At 40.0% G+C, this 19226-nt stretch overlaps 1 protein-coding gene across 2 annotated transcripts in view; it reads left to right on the plus strand.

Annotated features, from left to right (window-relative positions):
- Positions 1–17575, plus strand: part of MYO5C (myosin VC) — an 83886-nt gene extending 66311 nt beyond the window's left edge. For both annotated transcript variants that reach the window (XM_072148207.1, XM_072148206.1), the window contains exons 32-41: positions 333–417; positions 865–952; positions 1057–1155; positions 3022–3176; positions 4624–4713; positions 5584–5734; positions 5813–6095; positions 9555–9729; positions 11189–11269; positions 14489–17575. In XM_072148207.1, coding sequence (XP_072004308.1) covers positions 333–417; positions 865–952; positions 1057–1155; positions 3022–3176; positions 4624–4713; positions 5584–5734; positions 5813–6095; positions 9555–9729; positions 11189–11269; positions 14489–14641 — 1360 coding nt within the window. In that variant the 3' untranslated portion in view covers positions 14642–17575. The remainder of the gene's footprint in view (positions 1–332; positions 418–864; positions 953–1056; positions 1156–3021; positions 3177–4623; positions 4714–5583; positions 5735–5812; positions 6096–9554; positions 9730–11188; positions 11270–14488) is intronic.
- Positions 17576–19226: the final 1651 nt, after the last annotated feature.

The raw sequence follows: 19226 nt of genomic DNA on the forward strand, positions 1-19226 counted from the left end.
CCCTTCAATATTATACAGCAGCAGCTCCAGATATGAAGTAGAGGGTGAACTTTTGTACTTCTGATAGGCCTGCTGCCTAAAACTAGACATGAACTATAATTAAGGAATCCAGTACTTTCTGATCCCAGCCGTCCTGATGTGTACAGTCTAACACACTGTTCCAATTATGTCTTTTTCCCCATACTTCTGCTTTGCTGTGAAAGTCTGGCTGAGGTGTATCATAAATGGTATCTTCCTTCTTCTGTAAATTACCAAAGTGTTTCCATCTTGTACAGGGCTTGTTATACTGTACCATTTAGAGATCCATATGCCAATAACTACTCTTCTTTCAGACTCCGAAGGAAACATACGGAGCAGCTGGAAAAGGAAGAGATGAAAGGAAATGAGGACGGAATTCACAATGAAATATATATTGAGGTAGATTTGTCAGAATTGTGGATTTTCAGCATTAAAAATGAAGAAGGGCCACGTTTATCAAAAACAGTACAGACTGTACTATGTGTAGTTAGCCTGTGTAGTGTGCAGGGGGCACCAGATTCATGATTTGTGACGCACATTCTTCATGAATCTGGTGTTCGCTACTATATTTTTCTGGTAGACTTTTGATGCGTCTGGATCAGCCGCTTTTAAAGACTTGAACCCGGGATTTACCTACACAAGTGCTGCTCCATTTTTCTCGCTTTCTTCTACATAAATGTGGGCCTGTATCTTTGGTACAGAGACTGGTCTATGCATCTGCACCTGTTTATATGCATGTCTCATTTAGTGCTGAAGTGGCAAATCCATCACACTGACCATTGTATTTGAGTACTGCTACTATAACTCTACCCACAACTCTAACTTACACATCTTTATCTTTTCAAGGACTATGAAGAGCAGGTGGATAAGAAGGACAGAATTATTAAAAAACTCCAAGATCAGATCAAAGCTCTCACAAAAACCATGGAAACAGGTAGATGTTTGTTTCAAGAACAACCATTGTTATATATGTGTATAGGACTTGTGTTGTATAATGTTTATAGTTATTATTAATGTGACAAATTAATTATTTCACAGAAAATCCAACAACTTTGCCCAGTGTCTTCAAGGATTACTTGGGAATGTTGGAGTTCTCACAGGAAGATGAAATTAAACTAATTGGAAATCTAGTTCTGGGTATGTAAGAATATTGATTTATTGTTCCTAATCACAGCACTTCTGAATCAGCAAGTTCCTTAACATATTCCAAGGCGTGCGCTTAAAAATCTACCACAATAGTCATCATTTACAACTGGCTTTATACATATATATTGGGGATATATTAAGACTGCCATATTGTGTCCCAGTCTTAATAATTGGTACACCTAGCCGGTGACATGCCCAAAAGGGGTTATGAACTCTTTGTAATTCCGTCACAGCACTTGTGCACCAGAATTGCAATCTCCTGCCAAAACTTTTTATGGTACGGGGTACGGCTCCACACCAATACAAAAAGGAAGCAAACCAAAATTGCCAATTTTCTTTTCCTCCATACATTTAAGAGTTAATAAAATCTCATCAAGCTAATGACCCACTAAAATGAAGTGCATCTAATGTCGCAGAAAATAAACCATTATTTGTCTAAATTGCCAAAAAAATAAAGACTGTATTGGCAATAAAAAGTGACAATTCAAATATTTTCTTCTCTCCAATACCCTGGTGTGTGCCCATACAGCAGGTTACCACCACACATGGGTCATTGTTATACTGGGGAGAAATTGGGTATCAAACTTTGGGGCGTTTTGGTATTTTATCCAGTGAGAATTTGTATATTTTATAAAAAAACACAATTATTTAACCAAAAAAAATTCAACCAATTAAAGGGTCAACAAACTTCATAAAAGTTCTTTTTCAGATGTTGAGGGTAGTACAGGCAGTCCCCTACTTAAGGACTCTGGTGAAGCTCTCTGGATGCTTTACCTTAGTCCCAAGCTGCAATGATCAGCTGTAAGGTGTCTGTAATGAAGATTTATTGATAATCCTTGGTCCAATTACAGCAAAAATTTTGAAACTCCAATTGTCACTGGGACAAAAGAAAATAAATTGTCTAGAACTTCAATTATAACATAAACAGTTTCGACTTAAATAAAAATTCTACTTAAGAACAAACCTATGGAACCTATCTACGTAACTTGGAGACTGCCTGTAGTTTTTATAATGTAATTTATGGGGGTTTACTATTTAGGCCTCTGAAATTGACTTGAAATGACTAGTTAATAAACTTATTTATTTCACTCAAAACAAATAGTTATTAAGTTATTTTACTGTCATGAAAAGGTAGAACATTTTGAATTTTGAAAATCGAGAATTCTTCCAAATGTTCACCAGATATCAGTTTTTTTTCATAAATAGAGGCAAAACATACCACCAAAATTTTTCTACTAATATGAGGTACCAAGTGTTATGAGAAAACTCTTTTAAAATCACTTGGATATGTTAAAGGGTTCCAGTTATAACCACATAGTGGTTATAGTGGCACATGTCAAATTTGAAAAAATTGGCTGTGTCAGGAAGGTGAAAAACAGCTTCAGCTGTAAGGGGTTAAAGGACATCTACCAACAGGATCAATAATCTCAATTATGCAAATGACCCTGAGGGGGTCATTTGCATAATTTTAAAAGCTGTTTTTGTAAAAAGCAGGGTAGAAGAAGCTAAAAGAAGAGCAGATCCTGCCAGGGGGGGCACACAGCAGTATGCCAGTGTGCTTGGTTTACAATACTTGACCCCAGTGGTAGATGTCCTTTAACTCTTTAATCTAAAGACCTCTGTACACCCATCAAACTTTGGCTCAGAGTGCTCTGCCATAGTCATGTGGACAAGCTTCACTTTTTTTTCTCATGTTATGGCTGATCTCATTCCTCTGTTATAAATTAGTCCCACTTTTAGACTAGGTTTTCTCTGCCGCACTGGTTTATATTTATAGATACAATGTGATGTTGTCCAGTGCATGTTAGTCACATGAAACACTTATGAAGTGAATGAGTTCTTGTATTTCTTGTGCAGATATCAAGCCTAGGGGTGTTGTGGTGAATATGATCCCAGGACTTCCAGCGCACATCCTCTTCATGTGTGTTAGGTACACTGACTACATAAATGACGCCGACAGAATTAAATCTTTAATGAACGCCTCTATCAATGGCATTAAACAGGTTATAAAGGTGAGATGTGCAACATTTATAAAGGCTTTATTAGGTTTCAATAGGTAATGATACCGTAAAACACTTTTCTTAGAACTATGGGGCTTAATCACTAAGGGTCCACGATGACACTTTCATCAGACTCTCCAACGTTTTTGGGTTCTGCATGGCTGTGAGAGGTATTTAACAGGGGTCTGCGCTGGGATTGTAGCTGCGCCGGCTTTCATGCGACAGAAATCAGGAAGGGGGGCGTTGAGACAATCCAACTGATTCGGACTGAGCGTGGGATTTAACTTACAAATTGTGTCGCAAACCAAGCACTTACATGCACCACAAAGAAGAAAGTGAACTCCGGCGAACCTGAGCGGGGAAGCGACACATGCAGGATATCAGGCGCATGATCTTAGTGAATGCACTTTCAGGGAACTTGCTGGATTGGGTAAGCAAATGTGCCCCCATGTGCCATTCCTTTGTTACTCCTAGAAATATATGAATACATTGATAACTAAGTGTTACCATTTCACTAGCCAACATGCTGTGGGGCAAATGCTGGTGGTAGACTCTGGAGAGAAACACACCCCTTTGACAGAGTGAAATTCAGCTAATTATCCATATTTTTTTTAGGAGGAATAACAGAAGACATTAAAAGAGCAGAGTTTTAAGAAAAAATGATCAAGCATTGTTATTTCTTATAAAATACAGGCACTGGGGAGAGGGATTTTCATTGGGAAAATCTGTGGGACAATAGGCTTGTGAACCAGCCCTCTCAGAACAGGAACAGGCTCTGCTAAACAGCGTTTCCAAATGATAAGACATGTTATCTATCTGTGTTATCTAATATAGTTATAGTTAAGTGCACATATGTCACTTAACATAATGGGTCCAAGGACACAGTAACAAACAACATTCTGCTAATAATAATAATAATAATTCTTGATTTATGTAGCGCACACAGATTATGCAGAGCTGCAAAAAATTTGTCAGATCAGTCCCTGTCCCCGATCGGGCTCACAATCTAATCAACCTACCAGTATGTTTTGGAGTGTGGGAGGAAACCAGAGGACCCAGAAGAAACCCACACAAACACAGAGAGAACATACAAACTCTTTGCAGTTTTTGACCCTGGGACTAATAAGGACCTGCAGGGGTCTGGTGGATGAAATAAATTGGCCCTATTGTAAAACATTGTTAGATTCAGTCCTAAAAGCAGGAATGGTCAGTGCAGCATCTGAGCATCAGGGCACCAGGGTCCCATGGACAGAGGTTGTCCCTTTGAAAGGTGATCTATTTATACATAGAAACAAATGTTTCTTTATCTCCCTGCTTTGCTGTTATACATTTTATCTACTTCAATGAACCCTAAGTAAAGGAGTGTCTTCAATATATATACAGTATGTATAATATATATATATAGAGAGAGAGAGATCCTTTATTTATTTGTATTTCTCTAATTTATACTTTTATTTAGGAACATGATGATGATTTTGAAATGTTGTCTTTCTGGTTGTCCAATATCCATCATTTCCTCAACTGTTTGAAACAGTACAGTGGAGAAGAGGTAAGTTAAACCTCACACCTCGGTTATGCAAATATCTCATCTGTTGGTTTATATACATCTGTTTGTGCCACAGGGGACTTTATAACAGTTTTACCGTTTGTTCCTTTTATATACTGAAGGTGTTTGCATTGTTGACTGTTGAATATACAATGCTGTTGTTATACTAAATCTGTCTAAAGATTGATCATTAAATGAAGACTGCCCATGCCATAAGTTTGTTGCTTTAGATACTGTATGCCCCATTGGTTACATTGGACGTGGCATGCCAATCTATGGAGCTGTGCAAACTAATTCTCTTGCAGAGATTATTGGGGGAGATTTATCATTACCTTCTAAATATTAGAACAAAAAAGTCACAAAATTTTGCGCCTAGACTTCTTTGTGACTTTTCAACATTTACACCACAACTCGTGGTTCACTGCGTTTTTCAACGGACTGCTTAAAAACGGGTAAAAAACTGATTCAAAATGCCATATGTGCCGCTGGCCTAAGACTAAAAGATTTGGCAATATTGAGAGAACCCTTAAGGCTACATAACCATGTTCACATGTGCACTGCATGGATTTCAGATTACACAGGGAAACCATTGACTTCTTGTATTGACCATTGATTTCCACTATGACGCTAGGAGTCCTTTCCTCGACACTGTATATGCCCCATGAAATCTGGCCAGCAAACAGTCCTGACCATATAAGAATGGCTCAGGAATTGTGTAAATCAATATTCAATTAGAGGAACAGCATAGAATTCATTAAACATTGTGCCAACAACAAATTGTTTGTACTATTCACTTAATAATAAAGGTGAACTTTTCTATAAGATAATCAGGTAATGATATAACGTTCTTATGATAATATTTCTTACTTTCAGGAGTTCATGAAGTATAATGTGCCACTTCAGAATAAGAACTGTCTGAAGAATTTTGATTTATCGGAATACCGTCAGATCATCAGTGACTTGGCTATTCGCATTTACCACCAGTTTATTACTGTGATGGAGAATAATCTCCAACCAATGATTGGTAAGAAAGAAAGACTAGAGAAACCAGTACTAGGAGTAGTTACCTTGTACTGTATGCTAAACTGACATTATGTTTTAGTACCAGGAATGCTGGAATATGAAAGTCTTCATGGGATATCAGTGGCCAAACCTACAGGATTCCGCAAGCGTTCGTCCAGTATAGACGATACAGATGCCTATACTATGACTTCAATACTCCAACAGCTGAGTTATTTCTACACCACCATGTGTCAGCATGGCATGGACCTCGAGCTTCAGAAGCAGACAGTAAAGCAGCTGTTCTACCTGATATCCACCGTCACCCTCAATAGTCTATTCCTACGCAAAGACATGTGCTCCTGCAGGAAAGGCATGCAGATACGGTATGTATCATGTCATATGTACATTCCACCTCCAATGTCAAAGGGCATATGAGCTTCTATCACCCGAACAAGTGTAAGGACTACATATATTTTACTGGAAATCTACCATCAACATCAAGCATGATAAACCAGGCGCACATACACATAGATCCATGCCATGGATAACAAATATAAGATTATTACCACTGTCACAGTGCCTGGATCTGTGAGTAAGTGCCCCTGAATTAGGAAGTCCTGAATTAGGAAGTCCTGTCGGCTGACCGAAGCATGTTGAAAGGTGAGGAAGTATTCCAGCACTCGTAATGTCTTCTAAAATCATAGCATTTTATTTTTCATATTAAAAAACGTACAGCCATGACTTGTGTGACCACCAGTACACGATCTACGCGTTTCGGACATTACAAGTGCTAGAATACTTCCTCACCTTTCAACATGCTTCGGTCAGCCGACAGGACTTCCTAATTCCTTGCACAAGAGACTGTGATTCCCTACATGTTGCAAACATCAATGTGAGTGAGCGGATATTTTCTTCTTTTCTTCTTTTTTCTTAAGTTCTGTAGTAAGTGCCCCAGGTTTATCATGATGGATTTTCATGGTAGATTTCCTTTGAGATTACCGCACCATTCTATCACTTGTGTAGTGTTTAGTATTGTATTTTAGCCTCATTTACAAGAAAGGCCCATAGGCCAGAGTGCAACCTTTTTTTATTCTTGTACATTATTTTAGTTTTATGTTTAGTACAAATTATGTCTATGTCCACATATTAAGACCATTGAACCTACATAGATACAGGTGGTCCCCTACTTAAGAACACTCGACTTACATACGACCCATAGTTACAAACGGACCACTCGATATTGGTAATTTATTGTACTTTAGTCCTAGGCTACAATAATCAGCTGTAACAGTTATCAAAGGTGTCTGTATTGAGGCTTTAGTGTTAATATTGATTCTTATGACAACCAAACATTTTTAAAATCCAGTTGTCACAGAGACCAAAAAAGTTCTGGCTGGGATTACAATGATAAAATATACAGTTCCGACTTACATACAAACTCAACTTAAGAACAAACCTACAGACCCTATCTTATATGTAACCCGGGGACTGCCTGTACAAGGATGCCAACCCAAATATATGAAGGACTATTTCACTCAACTGTGTTCAATGCAATAAATCTGGCCATCATATGGAACATGTTTTATGTGGCCCTTCCCTTTATCTTATAAGCTTTATCAGTATTGCACTTCATTGATCATATAGAGCAGCGGTGGCGAACCTATGGCACGGGTGCCAGAGGTGGCACTCAGAGCCCTTTCTGTCGGCACTCAGGCCATTGTCCAAGGACAGAGTACACCAAACACTGAATCTTCTTGCAGTCCAAGGCAACTTACGAGATGCTGCTCTCAGTGCTATTTTAAAGTGACACTTTATTGGAAGTTTGGAACTGTGGGGATAGTAAGAAGGTGTTGACAAAACTGCATCATGTTTGGAGATCATCCTGCTGGACCCACATTCTTCCTGTATAGAGAGACCCTGGAGAGAAGCTACACTGATAATCTGAATTTTCCCTCTTCTGTTAACTGTACTGGTTGCCTCAGGTTGCCAATATGATTGAAAGATGTGGAAGAACAAGTAGCAATAAGTTACTGCTTAAAATGCCATGTTGGCACTTCACGGTAGATAAGTGGATTTTGGTTGTAGTTTGGGCACTTGGTCTATAAAAGGTTTGCCATCACTGATATAGAGAATTCTTACCTATTTTTCACTGCAATTAATAAATGGGTTGCTCTATGAAATAAATCCAGAGGGAACCAAAGATCATATATACTCGAGTATAAGCCGAGGACCCTAATTTTACCACCAAAAACTGTGAAAACCTATTGACTCGAGTATAAGCCGAGGGTGGGAAATGCATTGGTCACAACCCCTCCCCCCACAGTATATAGTCAGCAAGCCCCCAGTAGTATACAGCCAGCCTGCCCCCTGTAGTATACAGCCAGCCCCCTGTAGTATATAGCCTGCCAGACCGCTGTAGTATATAGCCAGCCCCATGTAGTATACAGCCAGCCTGCTCCCTGTAGTATACCCCCAGACTGCTCCCTCTAGTATACAGCCAGCTTGCTTCCTGTAGTATACAGCAAGCTCCCTATAGTATACAGCCAGTCCCCTGTAATATACAGCCAGCTCCCTATAATATACAGCCCACCCAGTCCCCAGTAGTATACAGCCAGCACTTAAAAAAAATAAAGTTTAACACTCCCCGTGGCTCCCCGATGCTCGACACAGCTCCTCTTCTGTCCTCCCTGTGGCTCCTCTTCTTTCTTCGATCTTCAGTAACAGCCGGCAGGGCGCGGCTATGTGATCTCCCGGCCAGCGCATGCTATGACGTCATCAGTGGCCACATCATTGTATGCGCCGCCCGGGAGATAACATGGCCACGCCCTGCCGCCTGTTACAGAAGACCAAAGAAAGAAGAGGAGCCGCGGGGAAGACAGAAGAGGAGCCTCGCTGAGCATCGGGGCCGCCGGAGGGTGAGTGAGTATCTAAGTTTTTTTTTTTTTACTGACTCGTGTATAAGCCGAGGTGAGTTTTTTCAGCACAGTTTTTGTGCTAAAAAAAATTGGCTTATAAACGAGTATATACGGTACACGCAGCGTATACCTGTACACTAATATGCAATGCTACAATTTTCCATTCCAGGGAAAACACCACTGTAAGGCCTCATGCACAAGACCGTATTTGGGGGCCATAAATTGCGACTAGCCGACAGCCCCCATTAAGGTTTATAGAGCACAAACAGGGCAGCACTACAAATGATCAAACCACTTGCCCAAAATAACAACAAACACAGCATTACTTTTCCGTGTTTGCGGCCCTTATTGCACACATTGGGGCACATGTATCATAACTCCGGCTTTGTCCGTCTGTTTTTTGGGACTTTTCTTGGCTTTTCTGCTGGTCTTAGTGGTTCTTCCTTATTGATACATGTGGCGTTTGGTCTTTAATGAGTTTGCAACTTCAAACCAAAAGTCGCAAATTGTCTCCAAAAGTCGCAGTCAGTTCCAAGCTGATTTCTACGCCTGGTCAGGGGCAGCCATGTAATACCGGCAAAATTTTAAACTTTTTTCAAAAGTCATAATTTTCACATCTAGATTCAGGTGATAACTTAGGGAACACTGCAGAAAACTAGACAATGGAGAACTTTGAAAGGAGACTGTTCTAGGTGCAAATAAAGTCGCAAATGAGCACAAGCAGCATAAAAAGTCTCAAAAATTGAAGAAAAAAGCAAGCCAAAACTAATACATGTGCCCCATTGTCATCTGCATGAGGCCTTGCTGTCAGTTGTTATACAGCAGTTTTATAGTACCATTATGCATTTTGATGAGCTGCATAATTTCCATTGCAACCAATCTTACTCCAAAACCTTCCAATAACCTATGCCTTTATTATTTATGCAGATGTAATATAAGCTATTTGGAAGAATGGTTACAAGGGAAGAATTTGCAGGGAAGTGCAGCCAAGGAAACCCTAGAACCGCTTTCCCAAGCTGCATGGTTACTACAGGTAAAGAAAATAAAAGATGAAGACGCTAAGGAAATATATGAGCGCTGCACTGCACTTTCTACAGTCCAGGTAATGTTATTCTCTTCTCTCGTTATAGTTTCATGATTTTTTTTTTCTGTTTTTTTGTACACAAGAAATTGGTCAAGGTGCAAATGGTCCCTTTGACAATGCTTGTCATTTCATTTGGAAATCTTATGGATTTCAAGCCCTTTAACATGGGCTGGAAAAAAGTTTAGTCTGGACATTGTTCTATATACATGTCTACTTTTTAGCTGAGCTGGTTTCTCATATCACATTTGTACATAAAAATGATAATTTGTTGGCAGTGTATCTCCCATTGTAAACAAGGGATGTGCTGCCAAGAAGCAATGTACCGGCAATGATGTTACCTCGCCCCTGCTGTCACGTTACATTAGCGGGCTCTACATTTAGGCTGGAGGTAGGGAACAAACCCCATGATAATGCTCTGTATCTGTTTACTTCACTGATTTGCTATTCCAAGATGTTAGTCTATGGAGCAGACATACAGTTATGGTCCAGTCTGAGAATAGCAACCTATTAAAAGCTTTTGGGTGTCCGAGCTGTTTGTAGTATTTTGTTACCATTGTGATATTGCATAGTATGTTATTAGCTCAGGCTTTGACTTTACCCTTTCTCTTGGACAATACTTTACCGCCTGACCATCTTTATATTTGCTGTCCTGGGACACATTGTTCTGTTGCTGTCCCTCTGACCCTTGTTTTTCTCTTGGCTGTGAGGACTTCTTATTTTATTACCTATTGTTGACTCTTTCTATGTACAGTTGTGTCATCAGTCACTGCAGATACAGAGGAGTTTGTAGCAGCAAAGTGCTGTTCCCTCTATATGGATTAAATGATGAATAACTGAAGTCCTTATCCTCTACCCAGAGTGGTCCTTAACATGTCTGAATGTATCCTAGATCAGTGCTCATTACAGGCAACCCTAATACCTTGGTCTTGGCCTTCGCAGATTGTAGATGAAAGATATGATTTACTAGGGCCTAATTTAGACTGTCCTTTCATTAAAGGGGTTTTCCCATGAACTAAAGTTAGGCCCTATCCTAACTTTCTGATCAGTGGGGGTCTCAGTGCTGAGACCCCCACAGATCACGAAAACAAGGGGTCCAATGGAATCCCACGTACAAGACTAATGGAGCACATGGCCGCACTTGACAGTTCTGCTCCATTAATCCCTATGGAGCTGACAGAAATTGCTGAGAGCTGCGGTCACCGATCTCCGTCAGCTCCATAGAGATTAACGGAGCAGAACGGTCATGGTTCGGACCCCTCGTTTTCTCAATCTGTGGGGGTCTCAGCACTGAAACTCCCACTGATTAGCAAGTTGGATAGCGCCTAACTTTTGTTTGTGGGAAAACCCCTTTAATAGTAAATGTATCCATTTAAGCTTTAGGTACCATTACTACATGAATAGCTGCAAATGTATGATCCATTTACCACCATTTTTTAGCAGTGGCATTCTTAGTGTTTTCTTGTTTATTTTATTCCAGATTGTAAAGATACTTAACTCTTATACTCCTATCGATGATTTTGAGAAGCGAGTAACACCCTCTTTTGTTCGTAAGGTTCAGGTAAGTTATACAGGTAGTGGCACAGATGTGTGTACATTTTTATTGAACATTTTTCAATGTATAACTAAAACCCTTCCCAACACCACATCCCCCCATACCAATGAATGTGCAATGAGTTTCTACACAGAAAATACACATTTAATAATTCCTTCAATTGTGGCAACATACATTATACTGTCCTGGTTTTGCCACTCTCCCCCTAAGAACAACTCATATATATACTACTCAATCTGGTTTACAAACAGTACATTGTCCCCATGGTGGCCCCCACAATTACTGTCCCTTCACATTATACTGGCCCTATACTTTACTTTACAAACCCCCTCATTTTGCCACCCACCTAATAATGTTCCCTAAATGTGGCCTAACATGTAATAATGCCCTACACTGAATTATGCCCCCTTAATACCACACGATTGTAGCCCCTTCTAATCGTATGCAGTAAAAGGAGCCACCTAATTATACCCATACTAAATAATGCCCCCTCCCTCTGTATAATTCTCCCACATTATATAATGCCCCCCACTGAATAATTCTCCCACAATAAATGATGTTTCCAATAAGTCTCACCAATAAGAGATGTCCCCCACAGCCCCCCACACTAATTGATGTCCCTCCAGCCACTGCCAGTAATTGAAGTCTCCCAGCCCCACCCCCAGCAATTGATGCCCCCCCCCCCAAGCCCACAAGCAATTGATGTCCTCTGTGTCCCCCCATGCCCATCAACAATGGATGTCCCCACCAGCAATGATTGTGCCCCAAAGCCCCCTAAAAATTCATATCCCCACAGCCCTACCCCCCAGAAATTAATGTTCTCATTAGTTCCTCAGCAATTGATTTCTCCCCCCCGAGAAATGGAAGTTGTCCATGCCCCCCCAGAAATGAATATTACCATTAGCTCCTTAGCAATTAATTTACCCCCAACAATGATTTTCTCCCTGGTCCCCATCCCCTCCTCCCCGAACAGTGGAGCACACCAAACCCCCCCCCTCATAAACTAATGTTCCTGATAGCTCTGCAGCAATTGATGCCTCACACCAAATTAATGGTTGTCCCCCGAGCAATACTCACCTGCCTTCCTTCCTGCTTCTCCTCTTCTTCTGGTGATGTCATCATACTGCGCCTCCTGCTCCTGGCACTGTAGTCAGATGCTGTAAGCAGGAGATGGAGTGTAATTGACAGCACTGTGTCTCCTGCTATCTATAGTGAAGGACAGAGGTGATGACTTTGTGCTTCACTACAGTACTCAGCTCTGCGTCCGGAGAGGATACAGATAGAGGTGAGAGTGGGGAGAGCTGATTCGGGGAACAGGTCAAAATATCTATTAACCTAACGACACCCCTGCTGTGAATATTAATTCAATAATGTGATATGTTGTGGCTTCAAGATGGAGGTGGAGCTTAATGTGAAAGTGCAGTTGCATTGTCTTACCACTGTGAGGCGCTGCTATCCTGCATATAAGACATCAGTGATCTATGAGGTGGAATATGTCCTATGAAGAAACATATTATAATAGGGTTTACTTGCCTTTTTACATTAAATAAATTATTCTTATTCTGGACAGCAAATATTTGTTTTGGAAAAACCTTAAATTTTCTTGAAAAGTATAAAAACAGCAATGAGAGCAATAGTGAGTGTGCCCTTCCTCCTAAGCAGTCACCTGTCTGTCACATCATGTGCAGGTGCAGTAGACGTTGAGACAAGCGAAGTGTGGCAGCATGTAAAGTAGAATAAGCCTCCTCCCTTCATCCAATTATTTTACTAAAGTTCTAAATTCACCTTTAGCATGTAGTGAATGTTTAGCTCTGTGAATAGTAGATTAAGGAGTAATGTATTACCTACAGTATACGTTTTTACTAATTAAACTACAGTTTGTGTCCTTTAAATGCATCCCCTTTAATTGAAACTTGCCCAACTCATCAGTCTATGAAATGTCTGTGTTATGACTGTAATAGGAGCATGATACAAGTTTTTAAAGGATTGGCTAAGTCTGCAAAGATGATAAAGTCATATCCAAGCTAGTTATCTGTGGCTTGGGTCACTGGTAAACTTTAGTATAGATATTACCCATCTTTTTATTTAGTTATATATACACATGCATTTAAAGGAAATCTACCATCAAAATGAAGCATGATAAGCCAAAGACACTATGGACAAATGCACACGAACATATGGACGGGAGGGCGTACATCCAGTGCCTTGTAGAGGAGGTTGGGTGACCCCTCCCCTCTCCATAGAGATGTGCGGCTCACATAAGGGGAAAGATAGCACATGTTTTATGGGTACATATTGCTCCGTGCGGCCATTGGCATCTATGGGGGGCGTATGTACGACCCCCATACGGTCGTCTCAATACAGCCTAACTAATAGATCCAGGCAATGTGACTGCGGGACTCTTCTTATATTTGTTGTCCATGGCCTCCTCCCTTCTAAAATAAACTTTTTATCCTAATGAGCCTGAGGGGGTCTGGTGAGTGTCTCCAGAGCCCCTCAGGCTCATTATCATATTTTTAAAAGTTCATTTTAGAAGGAAGGAGGCCATGGATAACAAATATAAGAAGATTCCCGCAGTCACATTGCCTGGATCTATGATTAAGTGTCCCTGGTTTGATAATTGATTTTGATGGCAGATTTCCTTTAAAGGAGGTGTACCACATCAAAACTATTAACAACGCTATGTAGCTGACAGCAAGAGCAGTGCAAACATTCTTATGGTGGTGATTATGTGAATGTAGAACCTTGACAAGTATTATGAAGCATTATATTACATGCAATGTCCAAAGCATCCATTCAGGACACTGCAGCATCCATTCAGGACACCACAACAAAGATCCTGGGAAACACCCTTGTGAGGAGGGGAGAGCTTGACTTCAGCGCTGAACTCTCCACCTCCATGATGTTATACAGCCAATTCACATCTCACTTCAAAGTTCATTTTCTAGATGATGACACCACACTGGGCCATGAAAGAAACATGTGGAAGCTGTTGAGATGCTTGACAATATAATGGTGGTGGTTTATTAGATCAATTTCTGCTGATAGGTCCCTTTAAACTGCTTTCCCTGTCACTTTTATACCTTAGATTCTCAGCAATTTTATAGGTTAGGGCTCTCGGCAGTTTTGCTAACAGAATATTTTCATTGTTCTACTGTATATTAAAATTGTACAACATGATCTTTATCACAAAATTTTTATATATTTTCTACTGTATTCTTCTAGTCCATGCTTAACAGTCGTGAAGATGGATCACAGTTAATGCTGGATAGCAAATACCTCTTCCAAGTGACGTTCCCATTCAGCCCCTCTCCCCATGCGCTGGAAACCATCCAAATTCCCAGCAGCCTCAAGCTTGGCTTCCTAAAAAGAATATGAAAGTCTTCAAGAGATTCAAGCACAGAACTTGTACAGCCCTCACAGGAATTCATCTCTGGATACACCGCCCGCTGCTCTATATTTAGACACTGTCTCATGTGGGGATTGTGAAATTAGGATATTATTATCTCATTGTTCTAAGGATTAGTAAAGGTGGAACGTTTTTGAGAAAATACAATGTTTCATTATAAACCTTAAGAACAGTAGAGAAAACACAGAAATATTTCTTCAGAAGATCATAGAATATAATATCATGAACACAGTACATAGTAATAGCACATGTTAATATTTCATTTTTATTTTTAGTCTAGCCCAGTGATGGCAAACCTTTTAGAGGCAGAGTGCCCAAACTACAACATAGACCCGCTTATTTATCGCAAAGTGCCAACACAGAAATTCAATTTGTGATTTATACTCCCTTCTCTGTCACAGTTTTCATTGATACCAACACCCTGAGGACACCAATAAAGCAGAAAATAGTCCCAGGTAGAGCTGTCACTTTAAAATAGCTTTGTGTACAGCAAGTCCTGGGCTGTCTGGGACTGCAGGAAGATACCTGGAGTCCTCTCTGGTGATTGCCTGAGTGCCCACAGAAAGGGCTCCGAGTGCCACCTCTGGCACCAGTGCCATAGGTTAGCCATCACTGGTCTAGCCTATAAAATATTCTAGGTCACGTAAGTAGTACAGCAATACTTGGAGAAAGTAAACTTGGTGCTTAGATGTGAAGCAAATAGCAAGTGTTTTTTGTAAGAGAATTTTAGCTTGGATCTCCTGGTTCCAGAGCATAAGCTATAGATAAAAACTGTGCTTCTGCATTACAACCTACTAGTAAAGTCTTTGTCTATCCCTCTTATTCTGTCACTCTGTCCAATGTGTTAACATAGCCACGTTGAAGTTGTGACGTGACATCCCACAGTGATTGACAATCACATTGCTGTTTTCTGATGCAACATTTTTTTTTATTTGTGTATAAAAAAGGGGGGCAAAAACACAGTTAACTTCTTAATCCTAATTTTACAGAATAGAATAACCTGGTTTTCAGACTTTAATCATTTTGTATAACCCAATGTTGTAGTTGCCACCTCTGTAACCATTATGTTATAATAGAAGAGCCATATTCATTGATGTCTTTATACCATGAGATAGGAAATACCCTTGTAAAATTTTAGCTATAAGTAATTGTACATTGTTTTATACTGAGCCACTGTTTTCTTAGTTAGACGGGTCAGCTATCATTGAAGTTCAATATTATTTTTTATATTTTATCACTGAGTACACTATACACTCCTTGGCTTCATACACGGATACATATTTGCTAGGCATGTTTCTCAATGTTTCCTGATCAATGGTTGTCAGTGGAGCAGCACACATGTGTACCTATAATACACAGCATGCTCTATTCTTAGCCCTAAGAAACAAAGATACAACGGGGGATATTTATCGAGCGCCGGCATATGATAGCCGAAGCCTCTTGATGTATCCAATGGGGCCCTGCGCAGCGTTTATCTCTATCTCAGGCAGGGCCTGGTGTAGAAATGAATGTGGCCGGGGAATTTTCACATGTGAAAATTCACTGGCTGCAGCTAGTGCGCAGATGTGGGGACAGTAATGCCCCACGCCGGCCTCCTCCCTACCGGCCGCGCCCCCCGCCTTTGTGCAACTGACATGGCGCATAGGCCCTGATAAATATCACCCAACATGTCCATATATTTCACTCACATCTTACAGTGTAAAATAAGGACAGGGAGTCAATAGCCAATCACAAGATGCCTTTAAAAAAATAGAAAGTATTTTAAGTGGCTCTGCCTTATTATACATGCATTGTAAATTGTTCATGGATTGTAGATAATGAAAAGCAATTATACCCAAATTGTCATATTTTTATTTGGACATATTTTTTGTTACATATTTTTTACCATTTGTCTTAATATGGAGATCATTAAGATATTGAAAGTAAAGTAATGTACTGTATACATTATGAGAGGAGCAAAATTGTGGCTCCCTATGGTATTGGGTGGTGTAATCCACATGGAGCTATTCCTGGCATCTGATACAGGATGGGCCCACCCCTGCCGGAAAAAAATTGCTGAATTTTGGTGCTGTGTATGGAAAAAATTATTAGGCAAATGCTGAGGGGTCCTGTTACTCTTACCCTTTGAATTGCAAGTTGTGAAAGCTGTAAAACCTGCAGCATAAATGAACCTGTATTTACATACTTCATCTTACTGTGCAATGAATTAGCTGCCAGCAAATCTGCAGCTACTAATCTGCTGTGGATATATCCCCCTGGATTCCAGCCTGAAGAAGACATTCTAGGCATATTAGTGTAAGATTATACATTGGGGCAGATTTATCAAGAGTCTGAAAGTCAGAATATTTCTAGTTGCCCATGGCAACCTATCATAGCTCCCCATTAAAATATTCATGAGCACTGGTAAAATGAAAGCCAAGCTGAGATTGGTTGCCATGGGCAACTGGAAATATTCTGACTTTCAGACTCTTGATAAATCTGCCTCATTGTGTTCATGATTCACGATATGGTTGTGATGCGGTCGTGGTGCTGCTGAAATTTGACAAGTAACAAAACTGAGTGTTTCTTCTTTATTGTGGTTTTTGTAACCTGCACAACCAAACTACTGTAAAAACATTCAATGAATAATGCATTAGTTATGAATTGTTGGAATGCTGTGTTAATTGTCAACTTTAGTGTGCACTACAATTGCTTCACAACCGCATTGTGTAATTGTACCCTTACTTATTAGTAAAACCAGTTCTCGAGCAATGGACTTTTTACTAAATAACCTATTTTAATGTTGTGTTGGGTTACAAGTGAAAATGAAGTTATGTAAATGAAGAAACTCATGTAAATGAAGCCACAGACAAATGTTTACAAAAGAAAATCATTTCACAGAAATAAATGCTAGTGGTTTGGTACATTTTCTTCTAATCTTATTATGTATTACATGTTTTTATGTGCCATGTGATGTTATCAGTAATCCATTGTAAACAAGTGGTAAAGTTCTAGTATAGTCCCTATAAGGTGGTATCACATATGTTTCACTTTATTTCCATGCATTTGTTTTTCACAAAAATAACCATGAAACATTGCAACAATGTAAACCAATAGCGACATAAGTGAAACAGACTACAAACAGCGTCTTTTGGTTTGTGTCATTTTCTATACCTTTGGTGAACATTGTACATTGTTGTTTGTTTCAACACCCAATGTGGGTAATATATAAAGACTGCTGTTTTGAATTCTACCACGCTGCAAACCACTCACAACAAAAGGTTTAAACTTAAAGACTTAAAAGCCAAAAACTCTCAGAAATGAAAGATGGAAAAAAAGGTAAGTCCACAAGATCTTTTTGAAAAAGGAACTCATATTCTTCCTGACTAATCCATATAGATTTTTTCCTAACAGTAAGATCTGTTTCTGTCCTTCTCTGTACTCCAAAGTGGGATTTTTCTCCAATATTTCATAGTTCTCATTGTTTAATAATATATCCTCGCACATTTTTTGGTAAAGGGGGGGTATCTATAATTACCTTGTTCCCCCCTTTATCCGAGGGTTTTACTGTGAGTTGGAGTTACCCTCCATTTCCCTAAGGGGCAACATTTCATTCTTAGGCTACATTCACACACATGTATGGGTGACGTATATACGGCCGATATACGTCCCCCATACACTTCTATGGGCTCTCGGCCCTGTACGGGAGCGGTACGGTGCAGCACACGTGCGGCACCGTACCGCTCCGTAGACTGGGAAAAGATAGGACATGTCCTATCTTTTCCTGTGATATGGCGCAGTGCGCTGTATCTTCCTATGGAGAGGGGCGGGGGTGAGCTGCACTCATCCCCTGCTCCTCTCCGCAGCGCCAATGTATGTATGTATCGTGTGAATGTAGCCTTAGTAAGATTAAATTGTGATGGGGTGGGTTTATCTGTTTGAGCTCTATAGTCACCATATCCGCAAAAACGTTAATTGGTGATGCATCCGTGGATGGGGCCATTTTTACACTCTTATTTTTTAAATCAGTAAATGGTCCCTGTCCTGATGGCAACTGATTACTAAGCTCAAACAGGAGTCTCACAACTTTTAACATATCTAGTGGGATCTCTAAATCTTTACATATATGGCAGTCCTGTTTTTTAAAGTGCTTATGCCATTTAAGTTTTCTGGCAAATAAATGCAATTTTTTAACCCATGTGAAGACTGAAAAGTCTCTTGTGGGCAAATACATGGACAAATTCTGCGAACTGTCCTTGCAAGGGCAGGAGTCATTGGGGTTGTAAGGGCACAGATAATACGCGCACCCTGGTACACACCTTCTCCCTGAGACTCCTGACCAAGTGGCTTTATGGGGCTGTATTAAGACCAATCCTATCGTGCACAGATGTTAAGGATACACAGATTTTTTTATATAGATTTTTTATATTTTTGTTTGTATGTGATGCATATGCGAAATTTTAATGATCATAAGTAAACGTTTTATTAATGGATATTCAGATATATTTGACTACCTCGGTATTATTGGCTTAATTTGTATCTGGAAAGCAATTGCTTGGCTTTTCCCCCAACTTG

This window comes from Engystomops pustulosus, chromosome 4, assembly GCF_040894005.1.
Source record: "Engystomops pustulosus chromosome 4, aEngPut4.maternal, whole genome shotgun sequence".
Classification (NCBI taxonomy): domain Eukaryota; kingdom Metazoa; phylum Chordata; class Amphibia; order Anura; family Leptodactylidae; genus Engystomops; species Engystomops pustulosus.